The sequence below is a fragment of the Pectinophora gossypiella genome, chromosome 12 (assembly GCF_024362695.1).
Source record: "Pectinophora gossypiella chromosome 12, ilPecGoss1.1, whole genome shotgun sequence".
Classification (NCBI taxonomy): domain Eukaryota; kingdom Metazoa; phylum Arthropoda; class Insecta; order Lepidoptera; family Gelechiidae; genus Pectinophora; species Pectinophora gossypiella.
The window spans coordinates 9,007,904-9,022,895 of record NC_065415.1 but is presented as its reverse complement, the minus strand read 5'-3'; the positions used below and the strand labels follow the sequence as shown (position 1 = coordinate 9,022,895).

General features: G+C 37.3%; 1 protein-coding gene across 1 annotated transcript in view; it reads left to right on the top strand.

The window, feature by feature from the left end:
- The window catches only part of LOC126371338 (uncharacterized), a 53,845-nt gene that overhangs the window by 24,736 nt on the left and 14,117 nt on the right, over window positions 1-14,992 (top strand). The window contains exons 3-4 of the mRNA XM_050016645.1: window positions 6,393-6,538; window positions 10,381-10,522. Coding sequence (XP_049872602.1) covers window positions 6,393-6,538; window positions 10,381-10,522 — 288 coding nt within the window. The remainder of the gene's footprint in view (window positions 1-6,392; window positions 6,539-10,380; window positions 10,523-14,992) is intronic.

The window sequence follows — 14,992 nt, the reverse complement described above, 5'->3', positions numbered from 1 at the left end:
TAAATATATAAAAAAATTATACGAAGGTAGGCTATATGAACACCAAATCGCCACGGTCTATCCTATAGTTTTAATAAAGAATTAAATCCTAACTCCTAACTTTTGAGGGTTACGACCTTTCATCTTCAGCTCACTTGATATTACAACTAGCAGTCTGAATATGCGTACAGTAGTGAAACAATTATCATTTAACTTCTAACTATTGAGGAGTTGACCTTCCATCATCAGCTCAGCCACATATTTTTTACAATCAGACATACAGGGTGTTAGTGACATCGTAACGAAAACTTTGAGGGATGATTCAGGCCATGATTCTGATTTGATATCAAGTGGAATTTTCCGTCGCAAAAGTATGGAACGGAAAATAATTTAAATAAGCTCTAAAAATTTCATGACTTCTCCGACAGGAAATTCCACTTGATATCGACTCAGAATCATGGTCTGAATCATCTCCTTCAGTATTCGTTACGGTGTCACTAACACCCATATCTACTTGTATGGCTACTGTATGTACTTGTATGGGGTGTAAGTGACATCGTAACGAATACTGAGAGGGATGATTCAGCTGATTATTCTGAGTTAATATCAAGTGGAATTTTCCATCGCAAAACTATAGAATTGAAAATAATTTAAAAAAAACTAATAAAATAACATACATTTTGCGACGGAAAATTCCACTTGATATTAACTCAGAATCATGGTCTAAATCATCCCTCTGAGTATTCGTTACGATGTCACTAACACCCTGTATACTGGTGATGCACAGGACCGGAAAGGATGGCGTGAAAGAGAGGAGGCCTATAGGCCTGGGTATACCCAGCAGTGGGTGGGTACAAGCCGAGTAGATATATAAATAGATAGACGTATACTGGTGTAGCTTTGAAAAATACACTAAAACATTACCTGTGCCTATAAAATTTGAGGGTTACCCTCTATTTCTCTGGTTCCCATCATCATAATTATGACATGTAGACAGTGGGACATGGGACTCATGCTCATTTGAAAAAAAAATATTTTCCAAATCACTCCAGTGGTTTTCGAGTAATCAGGGAACATACATTAAAAAATCCTCCTTTTTTGAAGTCAGTTAAAAAGACGCAATGAGGAAACCGCCCCCAGACTTTATAAATTTGACCGCTAAGCAATTTTGCTTTACGAAACTTTTATTCATTGTTACTTTTTGGGACAGCAATCATTCTTTTTAATTATAAGAAATGTTCCGCTGTTTCTTGTACAAAATTAATTTTGTATTTGTTAAAAGATTTTCTTTTAACATGTATGTAGGTTTATTGAACTGTCTAGGCGTAAGTTCTCGTTATTCGTCATTCATACACTCCACCAAAACAAACAAAGGTTTTATACAAGTAGTCATGTAATAATTCACTCCGGATAGCGGGTGTATCAAATAGGAAATCTAAGCGCACCGTAGCAACGAGGACAAGTCCTCAAACCACACACCACGCCTTAGGTACACTATTTACAAGAACCGTATAGCTCAGATTAGCTAGATTACATTTAAAATACACGTGCCAAATCATAAGATCACACCTATATTATGTAAGGGTAGGTAGAGACCACGGAATTTCACTGTCTACGATCCTGACACATCACTTTTGGTTCCAAAATCAAAATTGTGTATTTTACTTGTGAGCAAGCAATTTTGATTTGAGAAGTGAAAGTGTCATAAGAGATATCATTATCTTCTTCTTCCTTGCGCTATCCCTTCTTATCCCACTTTAGGTGTAGTCGGCTCTCCTAATTTTGCGGCGCCATGACATTCTGTCTAGGGTTGTCGGGTCGGGTAAATTTTCATTTTTCAGTAATCGGGACATGCTGGTCCACCAAGTATAAGGACGGCGTCCTCTGCCTCTTTTGTTCTCGGGCAGGCAAAGAGCTGTGTAAGGTATATCATTATACCTAAGATAAATTGTAATGGCGTTAACATCATGCTTTAACATAACGTAACATTCAATTTCAATATTAGGTTATTGTCAGGTGTCATTGCATTACGATGGCTAAGGGAATGATGTAATATATTCACCTTAATATAGGTAATAATGATTGGATCACCTATCCGATTTCACCAAATATCCTGAGGATATGGAGGCCTATTACTATTGATGTAAATATTCTTACTTTACCTTCATAAAAGTCAATATTGTTGATCCACGGATGGCAAATAAAATAAGGCATTCAGGCCTACGTCGACGAATAGCGAACAGCGTGGTTGATATTGTTTTGTTTCAAGATGGGCTGATCGATGCTAACTCGATTTGTATGGCATGGCATAAACACGTCCCAATGTACGGTCACGAGCATTAATATGTATACACTTTGGTACCATGTCACATTAACTTTTTTGAAAATTGAACTGTAAATCTCACTATATGTCAAATATGTTAGTGCGACAGAGTCCTAAAGTGGGTACCTACATTATATTGCTAATGACTGTATTAGGTACAGGCCTCCCCTCAATAAACTGGAGAGGGGGGGGGGGGATGGCATGAACAAGGCCTGATTTGGCCTTCTGGCCCACCAACATCGTCATTCAATATCAATAAGTACGCAGGATAAAAGGAAGCCTAAGTTTATATAGGGTGGTTCATGATGTTTCTAAAAGAATATTAAATGTAGCAGTTTTAGAATACTTTCATGGTCCATGACAACCTCATATGTTTATTTTTCTTCGGCGATGTTTTAACAACTGTAACAATTTCGGTCGAGTCTCACTTTGACTTCTAACGAATCTGACTTATTTATTTTCAGTTTTTACCGACTTCATTGAGAACTCCACTTCCTTAAGAATATGTATGAAGTAAAATAAAAGAATGATTAAGAAAGAGATAGCGACAAAATAATGAGTTCTGAGGTAAGGTAGAAAATCTAGAAAAATGTACAAAATGGGTCATATCTCGTACCGTAAATAATCACTGACCATATAATATAGTACGTCTCTCTATGTATTTTTTTTTAATTTTGAACGTGAACTTATGGGTCGGCCTACTCGGGCCACTGTTTGGGAAACAATAAAGACTGCATCTGTGCAGAAAGGTCGTACAGTATTTGTGCTAATCAACTAATAAAAGCCAAGTACCTACGACTTTCAAATATGAATACAAACGAGATAAATGCAAAGGCCTCGCAATGGTTTTCGGTCTGAAAATGTTTACTTTTCGCTTTATCGCTTGTTATGAGACATAAACCAATGAGATTGATATATTTATATAGCCCTCAATATATTGGCGGGGTAAAAGTGCTGTATTTAATGTAATTCGTAAATTACAACATGCTATCTTTGTTTCTACTCACATTATCTGTTGAAGAATGTAAAAGTGATGTAAATGATTTAAAAGGCGAGTAACTATGATGTGATAAATAGTTTCCGATTGTTGTCGTATTCAGAGAGCGTTCAGAATTTACATCAAAATGCTACCAGGAAGGCCGACACTTCCTAAAGATAATTATTTAGGCCGTTGTTACTTCATTCTGAATTATGGCACTTATTAAAACGGGTAATAGCGTGAAAGGGTCGCTGAAAACGATTCTGGAATAAAAATATAAGTATCAAACAAGAAAATAGGTATACATATCCTTTGAAATTATTTTGAATAGTGATGTATAGGAGATAGCCGTGGTGGAATGCCAATCTGTCCTGATTTTTACGTAGAATTTAGTCTGACGTCACATAGCCTGTAACCACCTCCAGTGACATCTCATTTGTTAAATTCTGAAAAAGGTTGGAACAGACGCGCATACACACATACATACATACAAAGCGGTTAAACACATAACCCTCCTTTTTGCTTCGCCGCAGTTGGGTAAAAAGAGTTACGATCTAGCTTAGGTTATAGACTAAGATCCTGTATTCCGACGACCTTATCTTTTGAACGAATTTAATCCGCTTACTGGTCGTAAACCTGGATATTAAACATTTCCTAACACATAATTCACGAGAACTGTAAAGACTTTTAATATGGAGATCCCGTTTTGCACCTTATTAAGGTTTACATTACAGTTTATTACTTCAGAGCAACAACATTGCGACGAAGCTCCCATTATTTTATTTAGATATGGAAATATTTTTCTTTTACTTCAGGTATATTTTAAGCAGTATTCTTACAAATATTGACTTGAAGAAAATACAAGTTCATACTATTTATACTGAATTCAGGAGTACGTACTTTTACATCAGTATGATTCCATAACTATATGTTAACATAATTATGCCCATAATTTATTCATTCGGTAACATAGTAACACTTTGAATCGTCAAAGTTTACATACTTAAAATATATATTTTTTGTCGAACGTTTTATCTGCCTAAAATTGCAGTTTTTCACAACCTGTATAGCCAAAGAAAAGTAGCTGATAATATAGATTCCCAGGCGATTACTATAATAGGCATAATTCGGTAATATTAAGTACTTTACCTACATTTATACAAAATAGGCCAATCAGTATCTCGAATACAATACAAAGTGAATACTCACAATGGATTTTTGTAATTTATTTATTGTTTAAATTAACGATACTACAATTAACACGCAATTAACACAGCATTGCGCCATAATAATTGCATACAAAGGTAATATACCGATTCATAAATTACTATTCTGATTTATTATTATTCTGCTTAAAATAAGAGAAATAATATAGATAGCAACCTAATTCTATACATAATGTGATCCAAATATCACGCTACAATTATTTTTATATATAGCTTCTTCCATTACATTGTATTTTGGAACAATGATGTACCCTTAACGTTAAATTTCGATAACGCCATCTATATTATTTTTATCTCTTTTAAACTTCTATTTTGTTGTGCCCGAAAGGGTCTATGATGTGAAACTCATATGTAACTTACAAACTTGTACACCATCATAGTATGCAAATAAAGAATATTGAATATCGAGGAACGTAGCCTGGGAAGTCCTTCATTGACTTTCCAGCATCAGCATCTTTTGAACTTATTCCGTCCTGAAAAAATTTAAACCTTAAATGCTCAGCGGAGTTTAGTGACAAAGTGACGTTCTTTATGTGATTAAATGAGCTGTGGTTTTTTTTTTTTTTACTTGTTGTAGATTTGCCGCAGATGGCATTAACTACTTGGCCGGACAAATGGGGAGCGCTGAAGGCTCTCACCCGGTAATGAGCTGTGGAATATCGAAGTACATGTACTATTATTTTTCTGGTACCTTCTTTTTCTTCTTCTTTTGTGTGGGTTTTGAGGTGGATTACCAACCCCATCGACTCACATCGGTTATTATTGAGCCGCCATAGGCCCTTGACATGACTCATATAACAACTACGTACTTACATCAGTAAGCATTAACCGGGACCAACGGCTGAACGTGTCTTCCGAAGCACGAATCATCTTTCTTTTTGGACAACCAGGTGATCAATGACAGCCTGTAATGTTCTAACCAAACTAGGGATCACGACCACGGAGGCCGATACATTAATAAATCACTCTGGTACATTAATAAATCATAGTAACCTACTGCTGTTAAATTTTGAGGAAATGAGATAGCTTGTGTTCGATTCATGCTTAGTTTTACCACGTTACTTTGACAACATGTGTACAGGTTGTCTCAAAAAATTATGTTATGCGGAAGTTTAAAGGTAGGATAGAGTAGGTAGAGAAAAAGAAAAAAACATTCTGACTAGGATGTAATCAAGCGAGAATCAATCTTGTCAAGCGGGATGAGTGTGTTATTCCTAACATCACTGGGTCCGCATCCTGTCCAAACTAATTAATCGTCCTCTACATACTTACATATTCATGCACATACTTATCTATATACAGGGCGGCCCACAGATCCACGTTCATAATGAAAAATTAGATAGAGGGGCCCATTCTCTACCGGAATCACCCCCATGTATGTTCAGCGATTATATACGGTTTAGGAGATAATATATGCCATTATGCGGAAGCGCAGCGCCTCCTTGCTGTCGCGGCTCCGCGGCGCTACCAACACCATTCTGAGTGTGTTCGCTGATAAGTAGGACTCCCCATTGCTGCGCCGATGGGTGAAGCTCCACCTCTCTTAAGTTTTCATTTGCTCTGTTTTATACTAACCCTAGCTTTAAGTTTGCATTGTTACTAATATCTATGGACCTGTGTCTGAAAATAAATAATTTGAATTGAATTGAATTGAATATGACCCATTTTGTGCCTTTTGCAAGAGTTTGTGATCATTATTATTACGATTTCTGAAGTAAGGTACAAAATGGGTCATGTCTCCTAAACCGTAAATAATCACTGAACATATATGGGGGTCATTGGAGGTGTTTCTGGTAGCCAATGAGTACCTCTATTTAATTTTTCATTTTGAAAGTGAACCTCTGGGCCCCCCTATATACATATATACGTATTTATACTTATCCAGGGCATACCAGACAGGCATGGCGTGTATGGACTTATGGATCAAGCGCTGTCTGCCGACCGACGGACAGAAGCTGGTGCAACAACAGATAGGCGGCGCACGCGTTCTCATGCGCTTCCTCTGCACCAATGAAACCGCGATGAGGAGAGGTAAGACATAACAATAATCAATCATTCAATCAATCAATAATTCTTTATTGAATAATCAATCAATCAATATATCTACGAATATTCTATATCAATATATTTTTAATATTTTTTTATGAACTTAAGCATAGAAAACTTGCTACTAAAAGTGGTTTTATTTTTAAGTTCTCATTGTTTTCGTCAGTCTTACAGAAAGCTTTACGAGGTGTGGGTACTTACTTCATCTTGCGTTGAATGTAGTTAGTTAACAAATTAAAAATCGTGCGCCCTTATGATACAAACTATAATTTCTTTACTCCGGATCTGGGACATAATATTAAGTAATTATGCTACTCGTATTCTAAAACAATGGAATGAATGAAATGGAATGGTAAATGCAATTCCATTGTCTCTGCCTACCCTGGTAGGAAATAGGTGTAAGTTTATGTATGTATGTAAAGCTATTCTAAAGTATTCACTAGGTACTGCTTCAGGAGCCTTTGGCGGCTCAATGACGACCCTGGCACCAGGGTTGACGAGATCGGTCATCCACCTCACAAACCTTCTTCTACTTTAATTAAGTTGACGTTACGTTTGACCTGGATACCGTTAGGTATCAGTACTCTGGTGCGGTACCTTGACAATCGCCATGTGTGCTCGTTGTCATGGAAGCTGTTTGCAAAATGCGCTCAAAGGTTGTTTGTCCACCAATCATTGACGCATAATGTTTAGACCGATAACTTTGCATTGCGTTGGCATCATTACCCAGCTAGCTACTATACAAATGATGCATTGATATAGACAGAGACAGAGTATAAACCTTTAGCCTCTTCTGGTATTTTTAACGAAAATAACACAACATCTATATCCCTCACAAATCTCACGACTATATCTTAATTGGGATTTATTTATTTATTTTTATTTTCGGGATCAGGGATCAGAGGCACATCCATCGCAAGATGAACTAAGTACCCTAAGAAGGCTTTTATTTCACTTTTTGTATAACATGTAAAATATTTTCGGTCCTATATAACATTGATCTAACAGAAACCCACACCTCGAGCTTTCTGTGGCCAACGTGATAGATGCTCGAGCCAACTGTGTTAGTAAATTAATAACTCATTGGTGCAAGTTGAGACTTACCAGGCTTCAAACCGGCGCTCCCCATTTGAAAAGCTAGCCGGTGTGCCACAGAACCACAGTGACTAAAAACACAGTGTCTGAAAATAAATATAATAAACTGCATAGTAACAGGATACAGTCCCGGCATCTCCTACTAATAAAATATTGCGCAGTAGCTTTAGCATTAAATATACCAAATTTTAATTCATCACATCTGGCAAATATTATTACATACTTAGGGAAAGAAGTATCTTGTAACTTTACATTCTACGTAACTAACTACTAAAGAATACTTTCTTCAACAAACAAAAATAGTGCAGTGAGAATCATTTAGTGAGAATAATTACAATTCTCAATTTAACCCAAATATATATTACAAGAAAAATAGGTGTTTCGAGAATAATGCTACACCATCCATGTCTTAGAATAAGGAATAATACTACGTATAGAACGGCAACTCTCTGCCCCCACCAGCGTCTGAGCTAGGTCTACTTCACCCCCTCGGTCTTACTTTATTCTTCAATATTATGGGCGGCGTGGCCCCATCGCGGTGGGAGATACTGGCCCAGGATTGGCCGCAATGGAGGCATACTGTGAACTTTGAAAAGAAACGTCGGGAAGAGCTTGATTTAAAACGCGACGAGCTGAAGGCCCGACCATCTGCGGCCATAACATATAATTATACCGGAGGTGTGCTGACGTGCAGTGAATGTGGCCGTACATTCACTGCTAAGATCGGTTACGTCAGCCATATAAGAGCGCATCTTAGGCGTTCCTAGATTGGAGACTTGTCGCCATGGCCGAATACGGCTGGGAAAGGATATGGATATATTATGGGCGTCAGACATGACACACATAGATACGCGTGTACGATTATGCCAATGTGTAGTGTCTGTATAAAACGAGGTTTTTTGTATGAAGTGTCCGGGGTGTGACAATGTTAAACTTAATAATCGGATGCATATGTAATGAACCTTGAACTTTTCATATTTAACCTTTAGCTTCCATCCAGCGAGAGAACGGCTGAAATTCTGACTGCAGACAATTCCTAAAGGAATTGCAGAGAAAATGCCTACAAAGCACTTGCCAAGCCTTTGTTTTACGCTGCTTAAATCTGCCGAGAGATTGCTGAGTGCATTGGCAAGCATCTCGTACGTTACAGAGCTTCCACACGATTCAAGTAACTGGAGCAAGTAATATAAAATCTAGTAAAGCGGGCAGACATCAGAATTCGGAATCATTTATCGAACGTAATTATCATGGATAAACTTATTAAAGGACAGTTCAACATTTTTAAATCTACGTCATTTCGCAAAGTTATGTTTGAGGAGAAGAAATGACAAGAAACTGCAACAGCTACATAATTATGTTCGGTTATATGCAATCTTACAACTGAATTTAAAAAGAAGCTTCTAACTCTGTCTTGCGATCTAAGACATAGCAGTAGTTGCTATATCGCGCCCGTATCGTATGTGGACGTGTTTATTACTCATTGCATCATTTTTTCGTGATAGCATATTGTAGATTTGCCTCGGAAACTCACTATTCGGCCATCTTACTATCATCGTGTGAAAGCACTAATAGTACTTAAAAGCGCTGTGGATGTATGTAAGCGAGTGAATGTTGAGAGCCGATTTGTATTCCAACTATTTCCTTAGTCTTACGAGTACAATATATTACAAACCTCGCTGACAGAGCACACCTTTTCTCTTGATTGTTTCCTGCGTAAGGGTTTTATTATTTTGCTCTCTCACAATGTTTTTGCCTCATATGTCGTAATAAAACAAATCGTATTATTTATTACTTAGTGTAAGACGAACCGACAAGTAATGCCAGAATAATATCGAAATGTTATGACTGGATAACGTCGTTTTCGACCCAGTTTCTTCTAGAACACAAGTATTATTATATTGTGACATATTGGTTTTGAAGGAGCCAAAATTGTTTCTTTTATTGTATTTTGGTTCTTAGTATTGAATAAGTAAATAGTAAACAAATGTTTATTGTTCTTATCGATCATTCTTCACTTTAGTTCGTCACAATGTATGTTAACTTAAAGTTTAATTTCCTTTACATGAGACGGACATGGCAATTAGTGTACGATGGTTTACCGATGCCTCCGTGGTCTAGTGGTTAGAGCGTTAGGCTCACGATCTGGAGGTCCGGGTTCGATTCCCGATGGGGACATTGTCGAAATCACTTTGTGAGACTGTCCTTTGTTTGGTAAGGACTTTTCAGGCTTGAATCACCTGATTGTCCGAAAAGGTAAGATGATTCCGTGCTTCGGAGGGCACGTTAAGCCGTTGGTCCCGGCTATTAGCCGTAAAAACACCTCCACCAACCCGCAGTGTAGCAGCGTGGTGGAGTATGCTCCATACCCCCTCCGGTTGATTGAGGGGAGGCCTGTGCCCAGCAGTGGGACGAATATAGGATGTTTATGTGTGTATGTATGGTTTACCGATGGCTGAAGTAACATTCACAAAACCACTTCCTGAGGCTGCCCCATATTTGGGTAGAGCATTGCAGACTTAATCATAGCTGATTGTCCGAAAAGTGAAGTTTCCATTCGGGTGGAAGGTTAGATTGACATGGGGAGCTGCTGCAATAGGTCAGCTGTGCTGTGGTTGTGTAGGTGTGCTGGTTCAGGTTACTCAACTTAAAGATCGCTTAGACGAAGTCCGGAATAATGACGGAATACGTTATGAAGATGACGGAGATGATGATAATACTTATGTTTGTTGCAGAGTTTCTTAAGGAGCCCACCTGCTGGGCGCGGGTATCCCCGGACTGGTCAAGCTGTGTCAACGAGCTGCAAGCTGCAGTCCACGACATCGCCGAGCGGTCGCAGCAGCTCGCCTACTTCAATAGGAACGCAGAGCTTTGCTGGTAAACGTCCATACTCCATTATGCTAATACTAAGTATATGTCGTTGTTGAATTGCAGAAATCCAGAATCCAGACAGGTTCTTCACAAATTCTTGTTTCTTCCCAGAGCTCTCCTGATGCCACCTTTGTCAGTAAATCTGTACCTACACTCAAAACTGAAGTCGTATCTCTGAAAGGCGGATTTATTTTGAAGTAATTATCAATGTTTTGGAAGATACTGTAAAGTCTTTACTCATCTTTAGACCCGGAAGAATATTAATTTACAGTTTTATTATAGCGTAGGTAGGTATTGTCTGGCATAGCAGGTATATAAGGTTCGTCTCACCTAGTAGTAACGATAATGAGGTCAGATGATGAATCTACCGCGCTTGCTTTCCCTGTTGTATAATAATGAACTACTTACTTGCTTGAAGTATACCGGATGAGAGCCCTCAACTCCTCATTTGCCTTGGTGCAAATCAACAATATGTCACGTCGAAAATGTAGCTTGCAATTACAGCTGCGAATATGGAGTTTAGGATTTCTTTGGCAAGAATTTACCAACTTTTCTCGTTAGGGAAGTTCCAATTTTGAATCTCAATACTAAAGTTAGGTAACGGTAATAAGTAAAATCTTCTTTCAATATTTTAATATTGGTACTCTTTACACTACATTTTTTTCATTTTTTGCAATTAATTATAAGTTCCATTAATTTTATTTATTAATTGATCTAATCGCCGACACTGATTTTGTATACTTAGTAAGTACGTATTAAAAAAGTATATCGCTGATTACCCTTTTCTTTTTGATCTTATTCGTTCAATGAATGTAAGTACACATTAATTCTAATTAATGAGATCTATCTGGGGGGTTAAAAAGGCCATATCGAAGCAATTAATCTAAAAAAGCAATATTGCTATTTGACATTTGTTTGCATTGTGCACTTTTATATACGCAAATGTCGAATTACAATATTGCTTTTTTAGATGAATTGCCTCGATGTTTTAACCCCCTTGATATAGAATTAATAGCCTACATCGGTTATGTATACCTATAGGCAATAAAAAAGTAAGTATTTATCAGTGGTTTTTATTATGAGAAAGCTAAATCGATAATATTTTTCTACACAACGCGTACAATGGAACACACAATAGAATTTAAAAATACAAAACCGCGATTAAAAGGCAAAGCAAAAGTAACGACAACAATGCATTTAACAAAGAATGTATTTTATCCGACTAGATAGGAAAAATGACGTAAGATGTGCCAAGAAAGTTAGAAATTGTATTAGGCGTTGCCCTTGTGTTCTTGCAATGACATGTGTCTGAAAACTTGTTTACATACATCTCGACTCAAGATACGGATACCAACAGTGATGTGTCGTCTCAGGATGTTTCCCGTTGTAAAAACTCTTTGGTGGTGAGGACACGGGCTGCTTTTCATTTTCAAATTGTTCTTTTTTGAACTCTGGACATCTGCCTTAAGGTTAGGTACCCAACATAGCTTTATTTACATAACTGTTACGCCTTTTTACTGCTGGAAACGTTTTCAAAGTGGGTGGAACGGTACGTCACTAGTTACAACGTCGACAAGTTACCAGAAGAAGTAATTTACCTTTATATTTACCTTTATAAGTTCTTGTAAAGGAAAATTTTGAAAGTAAAGTTCATTTATTCAAAGGAATACAAGTAAAGTTAATCAGTCATGAAGTTGGGACTAATTTGAGCTCGGAACTAATTTGATTTCTTGAGTTGGGGAGGCTTTTAATTTCACTTTTTGTATAACATGTAAAATATTTTCGGTGCTATAACATTGGCCTAACAGAAAGCTCGGTGAAGAGTGGGTACTTAGTTCATCTTGGGCTGGATATACCTCTGACTACCCCAATTGAAATATAGTCATGAGCTTATGTTATGTTGTTCTCCTTTGCGCGTTACAGTCCAGTAAAAGTTGCACAACACATCATTCTTCATTGTAAAGAATTCAATTTAATGCTGCACCCAATGTGAAGACAAAGTTTGACCGTTGTAGTTTGTACTTAGCTCTATATATTTCCAGCGTAGCATGACGGTACGGTAAAAGAGTTCCGGGAACAAAACATGTATTTACAGTGTAATGTAATGTAATGTGAATGATGATGATGTAGTACTAAGACTATATATATGTACTTAGTGCCACTGTAAAGGTAACGGAATTCGGTGGAACAGCTGAGTGACTCTACGTGCATTTATCGACGTATCCAATGTAAAAATCCTAGGTTACAGGTAATGGATTCGAATTCCAGCTTGAAAAAATAAAATAAATAATGTTTATTGTGATACACAGGTTTACATAACACAATTATAAAATAAAGTTTTCCATCACAAAAGGTAACAAGCTCAGCGTATGCCGAGATGAAATATCTCGACGCTGGTTTTCAGCCTGCACCTGTGTTGGTGAAGGCCGATAATCTATAGGATACTGATAAAGTACAATAAACGACGACTAAATAATAAAAAGCAACCAAAAAACCAATAATAATACCAGTACATGCGGAAAAAAAGTACATACATCTCTAAGGGCACTCTGTTGTTTTATTATTAGGTTTGTAACATCAAAATATGGAATAATTATCGTGGTAACAAAATACATACACTAGAATTAAAATAAGGAGAAAAAAAAAAGAAAAAAATCTAATTATACATTTTTAAGGAGACATAGCCATCAGTAAGTAGGTAGGCACGTAACCTGGAGGTCGAGGTTTTTAATTATTTACTTTTTGTTTAGACAGAAAGTGACTTTGTGAGTTTGAATTAATTTTAACATCATAGATAATTGATATCACGTGGTTTTTAGAACTTGTGTCCGGTAAATGGCAATACGCTCGCCCCGTATTATATGGGAAGCATACCTGGCGAAGAGTGGGTGTAACACGTAACTATATAGCTCTGCCTACCCCTTTGGGGGATGCAGACGTGATGCTATGTAGTATTTAATGTAACAATGGAGAGCTTCTGGTTTTGCACGATTTTTGCAATGAGTGAGGGAGACGGCGATTTATCCAATAATATACGAATGTGAATACGAATGCTAGAAGTCCGTCGAGTTTAAGCGTCCTTTTGAAGTTTCTCCAGTGTAGTCGCCCACGCAATCGCTTGGCGTTGTAACTAACGAAGAAAAACGCAGCACTCGCCTGTTAGCGAAACACACTGTTACATGAATTATCATCCCGCTAGCATTACCCCGTTTTACGCCGCTTACCTAACCTGAAGATTTGACAGGTCCGGTTTTTTACAGAAGCGACTGCCATAGTTAGATGAATGAAATATCTAATAATATACCGATCAACCGGCATCCATACCGATCACTGACCGTCTTCAGCTACCTTGATATGAAGATTCCGTTTAATCTTAAATTTAGACACTACATTGAATTGCTCAGCTTGGCCTAATGCCTAATGCCTGCTAACGTCACCTAAGCTGCAGTTTTGGCCATGGATTCAATGTAGTAAAAAAAAACTTCATTGAATCCATGGCCAAAACTGCAGCTTAGGTGAGGTTAGCAAGCATTAGGCATTAGGCCAAGCTGAGCAACATTTGTAAGGAATTAAAACTTGTAAACCCTCCTTGACTATTTTTCTAATTATGAGAATAAGCCAGAAAGAAAGATGTAGTTGTTCCAATTTCTATCCAAATAAAAAAATAATAAAGTTGCAACTTCTCAAACAATGATGTTAATATATCATAAATCAATGCATGTGCACAGGCAATGAACAATAATAATGAATTATTCGGTTTAATTCGACGTGACGATACAAACAAATAGATTCATCAGATTTAGTGTAATTCCAAACGTTTGGTCGTAATACTTGGTATTTCATTTGATATTAAACACTAATGAATGTTATTATCAGAAAATTGCGTACTTTTGTCAATGTTAAAATAATGAAATCGTCAATAGAGAACTACATTACAAAAATTACATTACAAGCTGATCTCCTGATTGTCCTACAGTAAAATGAATCCGTGTTTCGAAAGGCACGTTAAACCGTTGGTCCCGGTTACTATTTACTGATTCTACTTATTATTCCTTATTCTATACCGTTTTGGTCCTGGTTACTACTTACTGATGTACGTAGTCGTTACGTGAGTCATATCAGGGGCCTTTGGCGGCTCAATAATAACCCTAACACCAGGGTTAATAAGGTCGATCATCCACCTCAAAACCCACACGATGAAAGGAAAGAACCGAAACAAAATGATGAATGTGGAGGAAGCAAGAGAAGTGTGTCAGGATCGAAGCAAATGGAATTTTATAGTCTCTGCTTACCCCGGTGGAAAATAGGCGTGAGTATGTATGTATTTATATTAAAACGACCCAGTAGTTTTGAAGCTAAAAATCTATTATTGTGAGTGGTCTCCATTCTCTGCTTTTTTTGACGTGACTTATTGTGGATTTGCTGCAAATAGCGTTAACTACTTGGCCCGACAAATGGGGAGCGATGAGGGCCCGA